General features: G+C 41.0%; 1 protein-coding gene across 2 annotated transcripts; it reads left to right on the top strand.

The window, feature by feature from the left end:
- The first annotated feature begins 9,104 nt into the window (after positions 1-9,104).
- On the top strand, positions 9,105-19,231 carry Pdcl (phosducin like). Of its 2 annotated transcripts, none has more exons than XM_041674051.1 (4): positions 9,105-9,229; positions 10,816-10,983; positions 13,988-14,169; positions 17,333-19,229. In XM_041674051.1, the coding sequence occupies exons 2-4, from the start codon at positions 10,821-10,823 to the stop codon at positions 17,882-17,884; spliced, it is 897 nt and encodes a 298-aa protein (XP_041529985.1). In that variant the 5' UTR covers positions 9,105-9,229; positions 10,816-10,820; the 3' UTR covers positions 17,885-19,229. The 2 variants fall into 2 exon arrangements, with proteins under 2 accessions (XP_041529985.1, XP_041529986.1); XM_041674052.1 differs by lacking the exon at positions 9,105-9,229 and adding an exon at positions 9,527-9,997 and having other exon boundaries at positions 17,333-19,231.
- Positions 19,232-20,235: the final 1,004 nt, after the last annotated feature.

Below are 20,235 nucleotides of genomic sequence, written 5' to 3' on the forward strand. Positions count from 1 at the left end.
TCTAGGCCTTAACCAATGCTGGTTGCCCCAACTTTGCAAATGAGACTTTGGGAGATTGCCCAGGAGCTGGTTGTCTCTGTCATTTCTTGCCCATTTTGTTAGTTGCTTGATTGTGCTTCCTGTTTAGTCAAGTAATATAATTTCCCTTCTCAGGTCTTTGATGGGGTTGAAGACTAGATAGTCATAGTTACTTTCCTCTCGTGACTTAGCCAGGATGTTTTAAACATAAGATTTAGACTCTTTAGGCTATGATAATTATTGAAACATTTAGCATATGTTTCTTGTTTGATGTTGTTCATATTGGTTATAATTCTAATTTCTATGTATGTTTTGGCTTCTTTTCTCTGGACAATACTTGATATTTGTTCTGATTGTATATAGTTTTGTATTAGGCATAGACCTATCTTATTTAGACAAATGGGGAGGTGCTGTGGAAACTCCTTCAGTCAATAACCTTTAAGATACCAGCCCACTTTGGGCAAGGTCTCACGTACTATAAATGCAGATGAAAAGTGTGTGCCATCCCCTTGGCTGCTGGATTCAGTTCCAGTTCCCCTCTCACACAGAGAACTGCTAATCACTGCTTTTCCTGTGAGTCTACCCCTAAAAACCAACCTTTATTATATTCCATTCTGGGACAAGGTGGAGCTATTTTATTATAAGTTGCAACAGGATTTTAGTATATAAGCATACAAAATATAACACATAAAGTCCAAACATGCTTTTTTCAGAAATGCAGATTGGTTATTATATTGAAAATCTTTAATTGAGCATATTAACAGGTTGATCTCTGTGAGTTCAAGGCCAGCATGGTCTACAGAGTGAGTTTCAGGACAGCCAGAGAAACCCTGTCTCTAAAAACAAAACAAAAAATCTTTGTGCCACCTCTTCATCTCCTCCATCTTAGTTTTGGGCTCTCTTCTTTTAAATAGTTAAAAAGGGAGAGAGAGAGAGAGAGAGAGAGAGAGAGAGAGAGAGCGCCCACAATATGCCATGGAGTCAGTTTTCTCCTTTAACTATATGAGTGTAGAATCAAACCCTGGTTGTCAGGCTTGGTGACAAGAGCCCCACCCACTGAACCATCTTGCTGGTCCTCATCTCTCTTCTTTCTTCCCCTCCCTCTTCCTCTTTTTCTTCTATGTCTCCTTCAATAAATGTCATGCATGTGAGTGCTTGCACAGACACACAGACACACTCACAAACACCAGCAGGCAGGAACGAGACTATGAGGCCATGCATGTGGTGCATACCTATAATCCCAGTACTTTGGAGGTCAGCTGGTAATACAGAGTGAGGCTCCTGTCTCAAAAAAAAAAAAACCCAAACCAAAACAATACCCCCCCCAAAAAAAAAACTCCAAAAAAACAAACCTCAAATCAAACAAACCAAAACCAAACAAACAAAGCTGGGGAAATGGCTCAGCAGCTAAAGCATGTGTCTCTCAACTTTAAGGACCTGAGTTCAGATCTTAGGAAGATGGATAGGCATTGTGGTCCACCTGCATAATTACAAGTACTTGGAATGTAGAGATGGAATCCTTGGAAAAACTGACTAGTTTAAACTGGCCATATCAGGAGCTTCGGGTTCAATGAGAGACTTTTTCTCAATGGGCACAGTAAAGAATGATTGAGGAAGACTCTAGAAGTCAACCTTCAGTCTTCATGTGCATACATGTGTGCCTGTAACCATGTACAACACACACCACACATGCAACAAAATAAACAATTTTCTGGAGAAATTCATGGTTAAGCAATAAAACTGGTCATCAACCATGAGTGCCAGCTTAATAGTGACTCTGTTACCCTATTGCCCCACCTCAGCTGCTGCTCCAGTGAGTTTGACTTCAGTATCATAGAAACCTTGAGCAAGTAAGACATGCCCAGATTCCTGAGCCACATAAACCTTCTATCATGTTTGTTGTTTTCTTCCAGTGTTACTAGAATATTTTATTACAGTAATGACTATTAGCTACATTTGCATTTCTTGGAAGTATAAAGAAATCCAAGGGAAGAATATGAAGAATAAAATATTGGACTAAAAATGCAAGTGATGACCGAATTATTTTCTAATATATTCTTGTCTCAGTTGTTACATGATTTTAAGACTCAGAACTAAATTTTAACTATATTTCTCACACACTCAGTGTCTTTTATCATCCTCTCAATATCAGTGTAATGTGAATTTGAGATCTTTTTAACATTTCCAACTTCTTAAATCTTTAGGCTCTTATGGTAGGTCATACCAATAATCCTAGCACTTGAGAAGCTGAGGCAGGAAGTTGACTGTGAGTTTCAGGCCAGCTGAAGCTACACTGTGAGACACTATCAGAAAAAAACAAAACAACGAATCTTTCTGTTACTAACATTTTATCAAGAGGAACAAGTTACAAAGAGAGGGAGAAGATACCATGTGTACTGGAAGTCTTTTCTCTCTCCTGCCAGTCCCTGCAACCACTTATGAAATGATCAATTTGAAGCTTAAAATGAATTATTATTGTTGGACTGATGGCTCAGGCTTTTTACTGGTTAGCTCTACATATAAATTAATCAATTTCTAATAATTTGTCTATCACTACTTTCCCTGTAGCTTACCAGTAAAGCTTTGGCATCTTACTCTTCCAGCAGCTGCTGGCATCTCTCTGACTCTGCCTTCTTTCTCCCTGTTTATCTGTTTGGATTTCCCACTTAGCCATATTCTGATCTGTCATAGGCTGAAGCAGCTTCTTTATTAACCAATGGTATTCACCACATACAGAGGGGGCATCCCACATCAATTTGTCTCACTGCTGTGACAAAATACCTGAAAGTGACATTTTTAAGGGGTTGTTTTTGCTTACAGTTCCAGAGTATGCGGTCTGTCAAGGTTGGGAAGGAGGACCAGCAGGAACAGGAGGCATTTGTCCACAGTCAGCAAGCAAGAGCAAAAAAAGCTTATGCTCAGCCTACTCTCTCTGTTTTTTGGTTTTTGTTTTCAAGACAGGGTTTCTCTGTGTAGACCTGGCTGCCATGGAACTCACTCTGTATCCTGGAACTTCATTCACCAGCCTGGCCTTGAACTCACAGACGTCTATCTACCTCTGCCTCCCAAATGCTGGGATTAAAGGCATGTGCCACCACACCCGCCAGTTTCTCCATTTTTTTCTGTCCAGGACCCCATCCCATTGAACAACTCTTTCCACCTCAACTAACCTAGCTAGATAATCCTTCACAGGCATGTCTGGAGGTTTGTCCCTTTTCTACATTCTGCCATGCTGATAATCAATCTGAGCCAAATTTCAGTGAATTGCACTAGGATTATTACCATGAAAGCTTCACACTCAAAATGTGCAATGGATGTATTTCTTTGTGACCCAAATAATACACAAGAAACTCAAATGTCACAATTGCTAATGACTATTAAAATTTTATATTCCGAGCTAGAGGGTGGTGCATGTTTTTGAGGAAGCAGAGGTAGGTAGATCTCTGAGTTCAAGGTCATTACAGTTTACAAATTTATTCATCTACCATAATAATATTATATAGTAACAATCCACTTTTAACCCATCAGCTAATGATCATCATTTAAAGTACTGACCTTCCTACAGCGTGTGTTCCAGGACCAGCTCCAAAGCTACACAGAGAAACCCTGTCTTGAAAAACAAAACATCCAACAACAGCAACATCATTATCAACAACAACAAAATTAGTGACCTTCACTGGGTATTGGTGGCGCACGCCTTTTTTCCCAGCACTCAGGAGGCAGAGGCAGGCAGATCTCTGTGAGTTTGAAGTCAGCCTGATCTACAAAGAGAGTTCCAGGACAGCCACAGCTGTTACACAAAACCTGTCTAAAAAAAAATCAAAAAACCAAAACCAAAACCTAAGTCCAAACAACAACAAAAAATTGACCTTCATAATCACATGAACCAATTCCTCATGATTTTTCTGCTATATATGGATGGATAGATGTGTATCAATCCATCCTTCGTACTGTTTTTTTTTAATCTGAAGAATTCTGATCAGCAGTAAAAATTAACTAGGAAATAGCGGTGCTATTTCAAAATAGAGGTGCTTACAACAATATAAACAATTATTATTTCCCTAATGACTTGATCAGCTCTCAGAGGTCAACCTCCTCACCCTATAATGGCTGCTTTCCAATCTTTCCTAGTTAGTTTCTGCCAGACTCATCTTGGTTTCTCAACATTCTACTTTCCCCATCTTTTTATAAATCAGTAAGGTTTTTTTTTTTTTTTGTGACAGGGCTTCTCTGTTTAACAGTCCTAGCTGCTCTGGAACTAGCTCTGTAGACCAGGTTTGCCCCGAACTCACAGAGATCTGCCTGCCTCTGCCTCCCAAGTGCTGGGATTAAAGGTGTGCGCCACCACCACCTAGCTAAGTTTTTAAAAAACCTTTCTTGACATGCATCGACTTCACTTGAGTAAATGTTTGAATGTAATTTACTTCTTCCTTATTATTTGGAAAGAGCCTCCCTGTGTGTGTGTGTGTGTGTGTGTGTGTGTGTGTGTGTCTCCTAGGGCACAGCATTATTTAGAGGCAAGGAAGCAGAGAGGTCACCAAGAACCTCAATGGAGTTGGTAAAAATGGGAGAAAGTAATGAATGGAGAAAGAAGGCCATAGAATTGGGACTAAAGAGATGGCTTAGTGGTTAAGAGCACTGGATGCTCTTGAAGAGGACTTGGGTTTGGTTCCCACCCACTCGACAGCTTTCACTATGTGTAATTTCAGTCCCAGGGATGTGACAGTTATCTGGCAAGCAGTGAACACATGTGGTACAGTTATAGTCACGTAGGCAAACATTCATACACATAAAATAAAAATGAAAAGAAAACAGGGACTGGAGAGATGGCTCAGCAGTTAAGAGAACTGCTCTTCCAGAGGGCCTGAGTTCACATGGTGCCTTATAACCATCTGCAATGGGATCTGATGCCCTCTTCTAGCATGCAGGCACACATGTAGATAGAGCACTGAAATACATAGAATATAAGCCTTTTTTTGTTTTTAACAGGAGGCACACCTTTAATCTCAACACTCAGGAGGCAGAGAGAGGCAGATCTCTGTGAGTTTGAGATCAGTTTCATGACAGTCTGAATTGTTATACAGAGAAACCCTGTCTCCTAAAACCAAAAACCAAAAAAAAAAAGAAAGAAAGAAAGAAAAAAAGAAAAAAGAAAAAGGAAACTTTAAAACACAAACAAAAACTTATAAAGGACCTACAAAGGCTACCTTGTGAAATCTGTGGTTATTGTGATGCCCATGGCTTCAGTGGACTAGTGGGAACAGGCTTTAACTTGTAGTGTGTATCACAAATAAGAAATGCAAGAACAGATGTCTAGAATTTTTGGAGTCTTATAAGAAGAGTCAGAAAACTGAGATATGGTCAGAGGGATGTGGAAGAAGGAAGTAGCTTATATTTTTAAAAAGTGAGTTTGTGGGGGCTGGAGAGAAGACTCAGAGGTTAAGAGCACAGACTACTTTTCCAGAGTCTTGAGTTCAACTCCCAGCAAATCCATCTATAATGAGATCTGGTGCCTTCTTCTTGCTTGCAGGCATGTTTGTGGGCAGAACACTGTATACATAATAAATAAACAAACAAACAAATAAATAAATAAATAATTAAAAAATGAGTTTATTTGTGGTGGTTTGAATGAGAATGCCCCTCATAGACTTATATGTTTAAATGCTTGGTTTCAATTTGTGGAACTAGTTAGGAAGGATTAGGAGGTGTAGCCTTGCTGCAGATGTGTAAATGCCCATCCTAAGTACAGCATCTCTCTCTCTGACTGTGGATCAGAACGTTAAAACCCTCAGTTACTGCTCCAGCACCATGCCTGTCTGTTTTTTGCTATAATGATCATAAAGTAACCCTCTGAAACAGTGGTTCTCAACATCCTAAAACTGCAACCCTTTAATAAAGTTCCTCATGTTATGGTTACCACATTAAAATTATTTTATTGATACTTCATAACTGTAATTTTTGCTACTGTTATAAATCATAATGTAAATATCTAATATGTGATTTCTGTGAAAGGGTCGTTTGACTCCCAAAGGGGTAATGGCCTACAGATTGTGAGACACTGCTCTTAATTGTAAGCAAGCCCCCAATTAAATACTTTGATCATGGTATATCCTCACAGCAATAGAACAGCAACCAAGATAATATTATAATAGGTAATAGCATTTAGATGATTAAAAATTACATATAAATTTGTGTAAATAATTATCACTGTGTGGTAGTGGCACACCCCTTTATCCCATCACTTGGGAGGCAGAGGCAGGTGAATATCTCTGTGAGTTTGAGGCCAGCCTTGTCTACAGAGCTAGTTCCAGGATAGCCAGGGCTACACAGTAAAACCCTGTCTTGAAAAATAAAAAAGTAGTGTCTCTTGTACTTCTGATTCTCATTTGCTCTGCAAATGTAACTTATTTCTTATATATTTACCTATGCTTTCTATCTTTGTCTTTATGTATATATAATAAATGTTGTTTATATAGTTATTTTATGCAGACATAGGACTGATATATACTGATCTATTTATTTTGTTTTGACATAGGGTCTCTTTTGACCAACTTGGTGTTGGGCTACAGTAACCCTCCTATTCATGGTCCTAAGTACTGGGACTTCTGCAGGTGTGTGCCTCCAACCTTCTCATCAGTTACTCTATTAATAAGTAAAAACTCATTATTAAATGAAATAATATATACCTGTAACCCTGTCTATAAGTTGAACCTCCATAAGTGGAATGATTAAGCTAAAAGGTACACATGTTTTCAATATTGATATAGTCCTCAATTTTAGACTTTCAATAATCATAAAGGTAAACAATAGTATTAATATTGTTTTAAGGATGAGAAAGTATATTAATATGCTATAGAAAGGAAGCCTTATAAAACAGGGGAGGAAGAGACAAATAGTGCTATTAGTTCAAGGAACAGTATCAGTGATTCATTTAGTGAGTGGTTGTAGGAAAACACTGGGTGCGTTTTGGTTGTTGAATCAAGTGCAAGGCTCTTCTGATTGTTTTTATTTTTCAGGTTAACAAAAGTCAAGTTTATCTGATTGAGGGAAGGGGAAGAGGTATTGAAATTTGAAAGAATAGATATGAATTACTTTTCTTATAATGAGAGTAGCAATTGCCCAAGGAAGTGGAGGATTGTTGGGCAGTACTGAAGTGATGTTTTTTTTTCAAGACAGGGTTTTTCTGTAGCTTTGGATCCTATCCTGGAACTAGCTCTTGTAGACCAGGTTGGCCTCGAACTCACAGAGATCCACCTGTCTCTGCCTCCCAAGTGCTGGGCTTAAAGGCGTGCGCCACCACCGCCCAGCCGGACTTTAAAAACTTTAAAAGATGAAGAAGACAGCCTCATTAGGGAGAGCTCAATAAAAGTAAAATTAAAGAGAAAGTGTTTACTAAGTATATATGAAAAATGTTTTAACATTGATTTATTTATTTACATGATTGGGGGAAGATGACTCTCTGTAGCAGTCTGAGGATATCTTTCAGAGTCAGTTCTTGCCTTCCACCATGCATATCCCAGGGACTGAACTCAGGTGCCCAGACACCTAGCTGGACGAGCCATCTCACTGGCCCTCAAGTATTCATTAAAAATATTTATAGGGACTTTTTTTTTGTTTGCAGAGTCACTCTTTCTGAGTGCTGGTTGTGCCACTTAAAGCAGAAAAGCAGATCACAAACTTAAAGTCTACTATGCATATACAACTGAAAAGGTATAAATAAATAAGGTATTTATTGCACAACGGAGCTTTTAAAGGGAATTGCTTTAAATTGGTGTGTGTGTGTGTGTGTGTGTGTGTGTGCGCGCGCGCTGGAGGATGCTGTTTCTGTTAGCCTGAACAAATAACTTCTGAAGAAAATGTGCATATAGACAAATTTGCAGTAATGTTTAGGTGATCCTGGAACCATAAAAGAGAACCTCTTTCTTCAAATTGAACCCTATCTTAAACAATGTATTTCATATAAATCTAGGTTTTTTTTTTTTTTTTTTTGATTTTCGAGACAGGGTTTCTCTGTAGCTTTTGGTTCCTGTCCTGGAACTAGCTCTTGTAGACCAGGCTGGCTTCGAACTCACAGAGATCCGCCTGCCTCTGCCTCCCGATTTAATTTGCACACGGTTTTTAATGAGAAATTTCACAGCTGTGTATAGACACTCCAACTAACACTCACAGTTTGAAATCATGTTAGGTTTAACAAAATTTGCAAAAATAGGATAGTTTTTTAAATCTCTTTATCTAGAATTTTCAAGGTTATCACCATATATAATCGTAGAATTATGCAAACTACTGATTCAACAACTGTTTAACTAATATTAGTTGATAGAAGGCATTCAAATTCTTCAATTCTCCATACCGTTTTCCTGTCCAATAATCCAATTCAGGATGTCATACTTTTGGTTGTTAAGGGCTTGGATTTGTATTTTATTAAGTTTTAATTTCTGTTCTTTGGGTTACTAATCCTTGAAGAAATAAACGTTTTGTTGTTTCTGGAGAGCTGTTCCCCCTCCCTTCTCTCCTCTCTCCCCTCCCCTCCTTTCCTCTCCCCCTGGAACTAGTTCTATAGCGTAGACTGGTTTCGAACTCACAGATATCCATCTGTCTCTGCCTCCAAGTGCTAGGATTAAAGGCGTGCAGCACCTCCGCCTGGCCATTTCTTCGTTTTATTTATTTAATTTATTCATTTACTTATTATGCATACAATATTCTGTCTGCGTGTATGCTTGCAGGCCAGAAGAGGGCACCAGACCTCATTACAGATGGTTGTGAGCCACCATGTGGTTGCTGGGAATTGAACTCAGGACCTTTGGAAGAGCAGGCAATGCTCTTAACCGCTGAGCCATCTCTCCAGCCCCATTTCTTCGTTTTAATAGACATAAAAAGGAAAAACCAAGAAAACGCTTTCGGAACTTCTTTCTAAACTTGGAAGGGAAGTTGATAAACTTTTCTTATTATTTAAGACTAGAAATTCATAGTTCAAACTTAATTTTGAAGAGTTTTGTCCTAAGATAGTACCCGTAGTCCCCCCCCCCCCCATGCAGGATAAGCTTCTTGTGATTGGGCAGCGTGCGTCCGCCATGACGCCGGAAGGCCTCCTGATTGGTCCGCACAGTCCGCTCTCGGCAGCTTTGCACCGTCGCTCAAGGCGGTGTGGCCCTGGTTTCCCCTAGCGAGCACTCCGTGCTGGTGACTGGAGGGACGGACTGAGCGAGGCGAGGTAACCGCACCGGCCTCAGCGGGAGGGAGCGGCGGGCCTAGCCTGGGTGGGGCCGGGGCTGCGCGCCTGGGCGAGAGGGGCTTCCGCTCTCCCCCCTCATCAGGACCGCCCTCCTCGCTGTGACCCTCTCCAGCCTCGCCCTCCACGCTGCTCCGCCTCCTCAGCCCACCTTCCGCATTGTTCTGCCTCCTCAGCCCCGCCCTCCCATGGGTTTTCTTCCCTGGCCCCGCCTTCCTCAGGGCTCTTTTCCTGATCAGCCCCGTGTGGCTCCGCCTTCACGGCCGCTTGCTCAGCCTCTCGCCCCCCACCCTCTTGTCTCCTGAGCTCCGCCCCGCCCTTCTCTGCTGCCCTCTCTTCAGCCCTGCCTGCCCTCTCTTTGAACTCTTCCCTACCCTGCCCTCCTCTCCCTTGCTTCTCCTGCAAGCCTTTCTCTGGCCCTGCCCATCTCACTGCCTTCTCCTTAGACCGCCTTCTTCATGGTCTTCCCACCCGCGACACGGAGAGTGCAGGCCTTCCTCACCTCAGCTGCTCAGCCTCCTCAGCACTCTTCTCTCTTTTGGCCCCTGCACATCTCTGATAACCTATCTTTACCTGTCTCTCGGATTTCGTTGTGCACCCCTGACAAAGGGTGTCTTTTTTTTTTTTTTAAGTTTTCTTCCATTTGACCTGCACAGTGCTCTGTTTTGACTGTTGTGTTTCTGTTCTGTGGGAGATAGGCACATTGTAATCCTGTAAAAGTCGTGTATCGTCTCTCCTGAAGGCAGCAAGGTGTTTGTATGCTTAGAGGAAGTGCCGTTTTGTATTCTTTTTCCTTTCTTTCTTTCCTTTTTTTGGGGGGTGGGGTGGGGAATGGTTTTCTAGACCTAGTTTTCTTTGTGTAGCCCTGGCCGTCCTGGAACTCACTCTGTAAACCAGGCTGGCCTCCAGCTTAGAGATCCACCTGCCCCTGCCCCCTGAGTGCTGGGATTAAAGGTGTGCACTGTCACATCCAGATTATTCTTTTATTCTAATCATTCCTGCTAGTTCCTCAAACAAACTTTTAAGGAGCTGACTATACCGCTTCCCCAAAATAGCTGGGTCTTCCGTGTTCTTTAAACATTTGGTTATTGTTTTAAATCTTGTCGTAGAAACTTGCTTTAGCTCATCACAGTTGGTACAGCTTGAGGCCAGCCTTAGTGAGGAAGAGGAGTGAACAATTTAGTTGCAAAACTATACTCTTGGTTGTCCCTTTTGATGTTTTCCCTGAGAACCTTTCCCCAGTTTGTTAGCTAGCAGTCTTCAAACTGGAAGTGTGTATGAATAAAGTCACCAGCCAGTAGATTGCTCTTACCCAGTGCACAAGATTACACAGGAACACATCTGTGGATCTGTTATCAGCTGAAAGAAACACCCCTTATCTAAGCCTCGCTTATGCCTTCTATAACAGAAGACCGGGTAAACTATGGCATAGAGCCAGGGTTGGGGTTTGTTGAGATTCTGCTTATTGAAAAATTCTGATGTCAGCACAAGAGCACCTCGTATGGGTCAGATTTGTGTCCTTGCTCAAGTCAGCAAAAATCCTTGATACAGTTATTGCCCTTTTCCAGGCACCATGACAACCCTGGATGATAAACTGCTGGGGGAGAAACTACAGTACTATTACAGCACCAGCGAGGATGAGGACAGTGACCATGAAGACAGAGACAGAGCTCCAGCCAGCAGCTCCACACCTGCAGAGGCAGAGTTGGCAGGCGAAGGCATTTCAGTCAATACAGGTACTGGAAAGTGCTGAGCTCTGGAAACTGACTCAAAAAGTGGCCTGTAAAGTATACAGCAACTAGAAACTCTTAGTCTCCTTTATCCAACTCCAATTACACTTCTAGAGACAACACAATGTTGTCTTTGTGCTTGACTTAGACTGCAGGTTCTTACCTACTGAGCTACCTCAGTGGCTCTTATAATACTGTGTATTGTTTTTAGTTTTTTTTTTATTGCTGAGAGTTGAACTAAGGGCTTTGTTCATACTATGCACGTGCTCTATCACTGAGTTACATCCCCAGTCCTCTTTAATGTCTCAATATGCCAGTGCTATAAGTTGAGGTGATTCTTAGAGTTTAGCCAGCAATACAGTATTTTTCCTTACACCTTTTCTTCTACTGTATTAGCAACTTTCTAAATTGGTGCCATCTTATTAGATAGAAAATAGTCGTTTTTGTTTTTTTTTTTATAGATAAGAGTCTCACTGTGTTTCCTGGGCTGGCCTTGAATTCATGATCTCAAATGATCCTTCATCCTCAGCTTCTCTATAGTAGGAATTTCTGGCATATTCCTGATGTGTACTACTACGCCTAACACCCCCCCCCCCCAATATTTATGGAGTATCTTTCGTGTCAAGAAATGTAGAATTTTCTCATCCTGCCCCTCTTGCCTTTTGGTGCTGGGATCAAATACAGGGTGGGTGTTGTGAGTTCTTGGTTAGTATTCTGTAAACTGACCTACATTCCCAGCCTTTGGTTTTTGGAGGAAGGATTTTTTTTTTAATCACTGCTTGGCCCATTAGCTCTACATTCTTTTTTTTTTTTAATTGATTTTTATTGAGCTCTACATTTTTCTCAGCTCCCCTCCCTGCCTCTCTTCTCCCCCCTTCAACCTTCCCCCAAGGTCCTCAGGAGATCTTGTCTTTCTCTACTTTCTACTTCCCATGTAGATTAGATCTGTGTAAGTCTCTCTTAGTGTCCTCATTGTTGTCTAAGTTCTCTGGGATTGTGGTTTGTAGGCTGGCTTTCTTTGCTTTATGTTTAAAAACTACATATGAGTGAGTACATGTGATAACTGTCTTTCTGGGTCTGGGTTACCTCACTCAAAATGATGTTTTCTACCTCCATCCATTTTCCTGCAAAATTCAAGATGTCATTATTTTTTTCTGCTGTGTAGTACTCCATTGTGTAAATGTACCACATTTTCCTTGTTCATTCTTTGGTCAAGGAGCATTTAGATTGTTTCCAGGTTCTGGCTAAACAAACAATGCTGGTATGAATATAGTTGAGCACATGTCCTTGTGGCAAAATTGAACATTTTTTGGATATATTTCAAAAATGGTATTACTGGGTCTTGAGGAAGGTTGTCTCCTAATTTTCTGAGAAATCGCCACACTGACATCCAAAGGGGTTGTACCAGCTTGCACTCCCACCAGCAATGCAGAAGTGTTCCCTTTTCCTTACAATCTCTCCAGCATAAGTTGTCATCAGTGTTTTTGATCTTGGCCATTCTTACAGGTGTAAGATGGAATCTCAGAGTTGTTTTGATTTGCATTTCTCTGATGACTAGGGATGCTGAACATTTCCTTAAGTGTCTTTCACCCATTTTAGATTCCTCTGTTGAGAGTTCTCTGTTTAGGTATGTACTCCATTTTTTTATTTTTTATTTATTTATTTTTTTGGTTTTTCAAGACAGGGTTTCTCTGTGGCTTTGGAGCCTGTCCTGGAACTAGCTCTGTAGACCAGGCTGGTCTCGAACTCACTGAGATCCGCCTACCTCTGCCTCCCGAGTGCTGGGATTAAAGGCGTGCGCCACCACCACCTGGCTCCATTTTTTTTTTTTTTTTTTTTGATGCAGGACAGAAAAGCCTTGATGAGCACTCTCCTCCAAACAATGAATCCATTTTTTTTTATTGGATTATGTGTTCTTTTGATGACCAATTTCTTGACTTCTTTGTGTATTTTGGATATCAGACCTCTGTCTGATATGGGGTTAGTGAAGATCTTTTCCCATTCTGTAGGCTGTCGTTTTGTCTTGTTGATCATGTCCTTTGCTTTACAGAAGCTTTTCAGTTTCAGGAGGTCCCATTTATTGTTTCTCTCAGTGTTTATGCTGCTGGGGTTCTATTTAGGAAGTGGTCTCCAGTGCCAATGTGTTCAAGTGTACTTTCCACTTTCTCTTCTATAAGGTTCAGTGTAGCTGGCTTCATGTTGAGGTCTTTGGTCCATTTGGACTTGAGTTTTGTGCATGGTGATAGATGTGGGTCTATTTTCATTCTTCTACGTGTTGATATCCATAACAGCACCACTTGTTAAATATGCTTTCTTTTTTCCATTTGATATTTTTTTGTTCTTTGTCAAAAATCAGGTATTCGAAGATGTATGGATTGATATCCAGGTCTTCTATTTGGTTCCATTGGTCCTCCTGTCTGTATGCCAATACCAGGCTGTTTTCAGTACTGTAGCTCTGTAGTAGAGTTTAAAGTCAGGGATTATGATGCCTCTAGAAGTTCTTTTATTGTACAGGATTGTTTTGGCTATCCTGGTTTTTTTGCTTTTCCATATAAAATCGTGTACCATTCTTTTGAGGTCTTTGAAGAATTTTGCTGGGCATTGCGTTGAAACTGTAGATTGCTTTTGGTAAGATTGCCTGGAGGAAGGATCTTATACCTCAGGTTGACTGAATATTTGATCTTTCTGAGTATGGAATGCTTGCATTGCAGTCATGAGCCACCAAGCTCTGTCTAGAATTACCTTGACCTTCCTAAATGTTTTTTATTTACCTTTTAGTAAATGAATAATAATCTGCCCATTGTTGGGCATTAGGTTGGCCTTTTAATTCCTGCAAATTATATTATAGTAGAACTCATTGTATGTAGAACATTCTGCCCTGTATAAGGATATATGGAGGCTCCTGCTGTGTAATAGATTGAGCAAGCTTCCTGCTGATGTAAGTCCCTGTTTATAGATGTCAGCTGGTCTAAAGCCCTTGTCTGTTCTTGGTCATGTTTGCCCTACTCAGGTCCAAAAGGTGTGATCAATGACTGGCGCCGCTTCAAGCAGTTGGAGACAGAGCAGAGGGAAGAGCAGTGCCGGGAGATGGAGCGGCTGATCAAAAAGCTGTCTATGACCTGCAGGTCCCATCTGGACGAAGAGGAGGAGCAGCAGAAACAGAAGGACCTCCAGGAGAAAATCAGTGGGAAGGTAATGACATCTTCTGACACTTCCTGACTGCTGAAAGTGGGCTTGGTGATTCAGGAAGGGGAGGAAGTTGAATTTGACTTCTGAGCTTTGCAGTGTAGGGCAAAGGGGAGAACCCTGTCATAATTCAGCATGCATCTGGGTTTGGTCTCAGCTCAGCGCTGGCTGAGCTCCCCAGGGTTCTGCAGGTCAAATATCCATGTTAAGGACTGGCCTGTTGAAAGTGGAGTATCTATTAGTTTCTTAATCATATTCACGGACATTTATTTTGTTGAGGCAGTATAGTAGAACTAGGAGATATTTGAGTCCAGGTTCCTGACAACTCCTTACCTTATCAATATTTAAAGGCTCTCTTGTTCTCTCTGACCAAGGAAGAAATGTACTATAGTACCTAAGATCAATTAACTGTGGCTTAAAGCTAAAAATATCAAGCAAAGGGGTCAGTGAGAAGACTCAGTAGGAAAGGTGCTTGCCTTGCAAGCTTGGTGGCCTGAGTTCAGTTCCCAGAACCCATATAAAGGTGGGAGGAAAGAACCAGATCCACAGAGCTGTCCTCTGACCCCCATCTGCACACTGTAACCATGTACCCACACATTCACTGTGTGCATGCATATGCACACACCGTGATAGTAAGTTGACATTTAAAAATATCAGCCAGTAGCCAGTCGATGGTGGTACACACCTTTAATCCCAGCACTTGGGAGGCAGAGGTGGAGATCTCTGAGTTTGGAGCCAGCCTGGTCTACAGAGTAAGTTCCAGGATAGGCTCCAAAACTATAGAGAAACCCTGTCTGGAAAAACCAAAACCAACCAACCAAACAAAAAACAACAAAACAACCAATAAAACAAAAATTTAAAAAATCATTCAACTTAAGGGTGCAGATAAAGCATTAAGTCGAGAGTTGGGGAATGATTTCTGGACATAAAACCTGGAAAATAGTGTATCAGCTAAAAGACCCAGTTAGGTTGGCCAAATAAGACAGTCTCAGGTTAATGTGATGAGAAGATTGGTAATAAGACAGAGTCTAGAAGGATACTGGTTTGTTATGACACAGTACTGACCCAGTGTTCTGCTCTAGTGTGGTATCTGGTTACCACCCCTAGTCTATACAAGATTAGGAAGAGATGTCTTGTTGTACCAGGCCAGGAGAAAGATATTTGTCAGGGAAGCTGGCTGTAGCACACTGTGCCTGCTGCTCACAGCAAATGAACAGAAAGAGCAGAATGAACCAATAGTCATATGACCACATAGGTCAGATTTGAGAGATTCTGTCTCCATCTTGTTGAGTTGCCTATAATAGACCAGAATTGAAAACTGCCTAGTTGGCAGAAATGAGGCTGGGGGAAAGGTTAAGTATGACATACATGTATCAGTTTATAAAAGTGTTTGGAAACACGAGGACATTTTTTAATTTTTTGAGATAGAGACTCACTGTGTAAACTTGGCCGTAGATTGCAGAGATCCACCTGCCTCTGCCTTCTGAGTGCTGGGATTAAAGGTGTGCATCACCACCTTTAATATATATATTAATATAACAATATAAAGTATTGCTAACATTAACTAGAGACAAAAGCAGGTTACGATACCCACAGCTGTTGCTGCTACAGAGGCAAGACAACTACAGTCACTTGACTAGCAGATAGAAAAGCTGGCTTGGTAGTACATGGGAGGCTCAGATGGGGGCATTAGTAGTTTGAAGCCAACCTGATCTATATAGTGCTTACCAGGCCAGCCTGTTCTACATAGGGAAACCGTGTTTCAAAAAAGAGAAAAAAAAAACAGGCTGTAGAGCTGGCTCAGTGGTTGAGAGCACATGTTTTTGTGGGGGACTTGGGTTTGATTTCCAGCACCTACATAGTAAGTCACAGCCATCCATAACTCTAGTTCCAGGAGATCTAGTGTCTACTGCTGACTTTGGAATGTACCAATCACTCATTTGGTGTTCATAGATACGTGCAGGCAAAACACTCACATATAAAATGAATAAATCTTAAAAAAAAAAGGAAGTTTAGAGTTTGTGTCATGTGAATGCATGTGCAAAGCAGCAATGAGGTGTGTTCCTTTGGAAGTTTAATCGCGTTGTCTTTTCAGAAGGATCAAGTGACTAAAGTAATGCTTGGCGAGGCTGACAGAAAAAGTGTCCATCAGAGAGCTGATGTTCTGTGAGGTTGCCTGTTTGGAATGAGAGACATTATGACAGAAAGAGTGTCCATCAGAGAGCTGATATTCTGTGAAGTTGCCTGTTTGGAATGAGAGACAATATGGTATTGTTAAAAACCTAAGTCTCTAAAATCCAGCGTAAGGGTCTAGAGAGATGGTTCAGTGCATAAGAATGGGCACTGTTCTTACAGAGACCCCAGTGCTGTTTCCAGAATCCACATGGTGGGGTAAAACTGTGTAATGCTAGCTCCTGGGAATCTGACACCCTCTTCTGAACTCTGCAGGCCTCTGCACTCACATACCCCCACACAGACACATAGATATACATAATTAAAAGTAATAAAAATAAACCTTTAAAAAGAGTCTAGTTTGAATCTTCGTCTTGTACTCCATACTTGTGTGAATTTGTGCAAATAATGTAAACTCTTGTAGTTAAACCTACATTAATAGAATTCAGTGATAGGTAAACTCAAGGGTGACGGCCAGGGCATGTACTACCAATTACTTGTGAGACCATAGCAGAGCTAGTCCAGGCAACATAATAAGAACCCAATTTAAAGAGAAAAAAAAAAATTCCTGGGCCCCATATGGTAGGAAAGAACTAACTCCTACAAGTTGTCTTCTACCTTCCATAGGAGCATAAAGGTATGGGCATGCCCTCTGCCCTCTGAGTGTAAATGTAATTTAAAATCAAGATGGTCCAGAAGGATGACTCAGCTTTTAAAAGTACTTGTTTTTGTAGACAACCCAGGCTTGGTTCCCAGTACCCATGTGATAACTTGCAACCTCTAACTTCAGTTCCAGGGGATCCAATGCATTCTTCTGTCTTCCACAAGCACCAGCATGCACATGGTGCACATATAACACACCTCTGTACATAGAAGAATGACATAATGTGCATAAGACATTAACGTGGCTCCTTATGTGTTCTAACTACAGGGTCCATATCCACATTGATTAAACTGTTTAATATCTGTTTTTGTTCACCTGCTGGTCTTCCTGCAGATGACTCTGAAGGAGTTTGCTACAGTAGACAAGACCCTGGATGACGAAGAGTTTCTGCAGCAGTACCGGAAGCAGAGAATGGAAGAGATGAGGCAGCAGTTTCATAAAGGGCCCCAGTTCAAGCAAGTTTTTGAGATTCCCAGTGGAGAAGGATTTTTAGACATGATTGATAAAGAACAGAAAAACACCCTTATCATGGTTCATATTTATGAAGATGGCATCCCGGGGACTGAAGCCATGAATGGCTGTATGCTCTGCCTTGCCACAGAGTACCCGGCTGTCAAATTCTGCCGAGTGAGGAGCTCAGTTATTGGGGCCAGCAGTCGTTTTACCCGGAATGCCCTTCCTGCTCTGCTCATCTACAAGGCGGGTGAATTAATTGGCAATTTTGTTCGTGTCACTGACCAGCTGGGGGAAGACTTCTTTGCTGTAGACCTTGAAGCTTTCCTACAGGAATTTGGATTGCTCCCAGAAAAAGAAGTCTTGGTGCTGACATCTGTTCGAAACTCTGCCACCTGTCATAGTGAAGACAGCGATCTGGAATTAGATTGAACTGATAATTTAGTTCCATAGCTATCTCATTGTTTGGGCTAGAGGACACATGTCTGTATTTCTGTCCCTCCTGTATCTTCTGGCTTTACAGCTGTTCTTCATAGTCTCATTTAGTATATATGAAAGTCAAGAAATTAGATTAAATCAGAATGTCAGCTCATGTTGTGGCTAGCAGTAAAGTGACTTCAGAGTATATAAACAGGAAGCTAAGCTTTGAGCTTTTTACTTATCTAGTGTGTTTTCTCTGATATTGTTTCTAGTCAATATTGACGTGACACCCTTGAAGGCAATGTCTTGAAAATTGTCTTTTAATAACCTCAGAGTTCCACCAGATCCGAGAGTATAATTCCCTAGTGAGTGTGTTATGTGTAATATAAATAGTGCATTTCCATAATCACTTGATTGAAAATCATGTTTCCTTGTAATCAGACTCATAACTCTACTTTCTTTTTCTCTAGACCCTTCACCAGGGTCTGACTTAGAGGCTTCATACAAGGTTAGTGATGTAGCTCAGTGGTGAACACTTACTTGGAGCATATATAGGGCTTCAAGACTGACACTTATATGGGTAGAGCTTGAAGCCTCAGTAGGAGGACCTTTCTGTTTGCTCATCAACTTTATTCATTTTATTTAACAAGATAACTTCTTATTTAACCTAGATTTTTTAAAAAAAAAACAACCTTTTTTTGCTAGTTAGAAAAAAATTCATATTTAGTAGAGGAAAATTGGCTAAATACAGATGCAAAAATGGTTTAATATACATATATATATTTCTACCACATAAACGCTATGCTTTGGTATATTTCATATGTAGGTTTTTTTAATGTATTCAGAGGCTTTTGTTTTTAAATGAAATTGGGATCATTCTGAGCATACTGTCTGATCATATGGTCAGCCACTAACATCAGAATTTTTTTCATATTAGTAAATACTCTTTTAATAGTAGATTAATTGGTAGATATACTGTAATCTGCTTGGTGGTTATTTTTTAGAAAGATGGCAAACTTTTTTATTATTATGAAAGCAACATGTTCAATTGTAGAACATATAATAAAAATTACGCTTAAAAGATATTTAAAAGCCGACCTGCCTGTTTGCCCGCTAACTCAGTGGAACCCTGGAACACAGCTTGCTCCAATACTGAGGGCATCTAAGAGCCAGCCAGCAGGGAATATTCCTGCAGCTGAACTATCCCCCAACCCACTCTGCCCCCACACCCGCCTGCTCGCCTGTGAGCTCAGTGGAACACTGTAACACAGATTGCTCCAGTACTGAGGGGTCTTGGAAGATATGTTAACAGCCACAGGGCCAGGCAGCCGGACGCCCCACTCTCTAAGATCTCCCCATGGGACAAAACCCAGGGGCCTCTCTCCAGCTCCCTCAGCTTTTCTAGCCAGCCAACGGGGAGTTTTCCTGTGTCTAGTCTATTCCCCCACTCAGCCTGCCCCCAAACCCACCTATTTGCCTGTGAGCTTCATGGAACCCTGAAACACAGCTTCCTCTAATACTGAGGGGATCTAAGAGACAGCAACAACAAGGATTGAACCAAGACACCAAGACACTCTGGCCTCATTTGAACGAAGAGATGGGTAGGTGCCGAAGCAAGAATTCCTTCAATATCCTAAAAAGCAACATGGTAACACCAGAACCCAGCAGACACACAAAAGGAAGACTTGATCATCTTAACCCAGAAGTAGAAGAAAATGACTTTAAACGTAACTTTATGAAAATAATGGAGACCTTTAAAGAGGAAGTGAAAAACTCCCTTAAAGAAATGAAAGCCAGTTTGGATGTTCACCTTCCTAGACATGGACGGAGGGGGGAGGACCTTGGACTTTCCACAGGGCAGGGAACCCTGACTGCTCTTTGGACTGGAGAGGGAGGGGGAGAGGAGTGAGGGGAGGAGGAGAAGGGTGGGAGGAGGGGGAGGGAAATGGGAGGCTAGGGGGAGGCGGAAACTTTTTTTTTTCCTTTTCTCAATAAAAAAAAAAATTTAAAAAATTAAAAAAAAAGAAATGAAAGAGAAGACAAAAAGTTAGAAGAAATTAATCCCTCAAAGAAAACCAAGAAAACCAAGAAAAAACAAACAGGTGAAGGAAACAGTTCAAGACTTGAAGACTGAAATATAGGTAATAAAACATAAACCGAGGGAATTCTGGATATGGAGAATCTGGGTAAATGAACAGGAACTACAGAGACAAGTATAACCAAAAGAATACAAGACATGGAAGAAAGAATCTCAGGTGCTGAAGATATATAGAGGAAATAAACACATTGGTCAAAGAAAACATTAAATACAATAAATTAAAACACTCAGGAAATCTGGGACACCATGAAAAGACCAAACCTAA

The sequence above is a fragment of the Microtus oregoni genome, unplaced genomic scaffold (assembly GCF_018167655.1).
Source record: "Microtus oregoni isolate MIOR12 unplaced genomic scaffold, Mior012 000025F_ref0000491, whole genome shotgun sequence".
Classification (NCBI taxonomy): Eukaryota; Metazoa; Chordata; class Mammalia; order Rodentia; family Cricetidae; genus Microtus; species Microtus oregoni.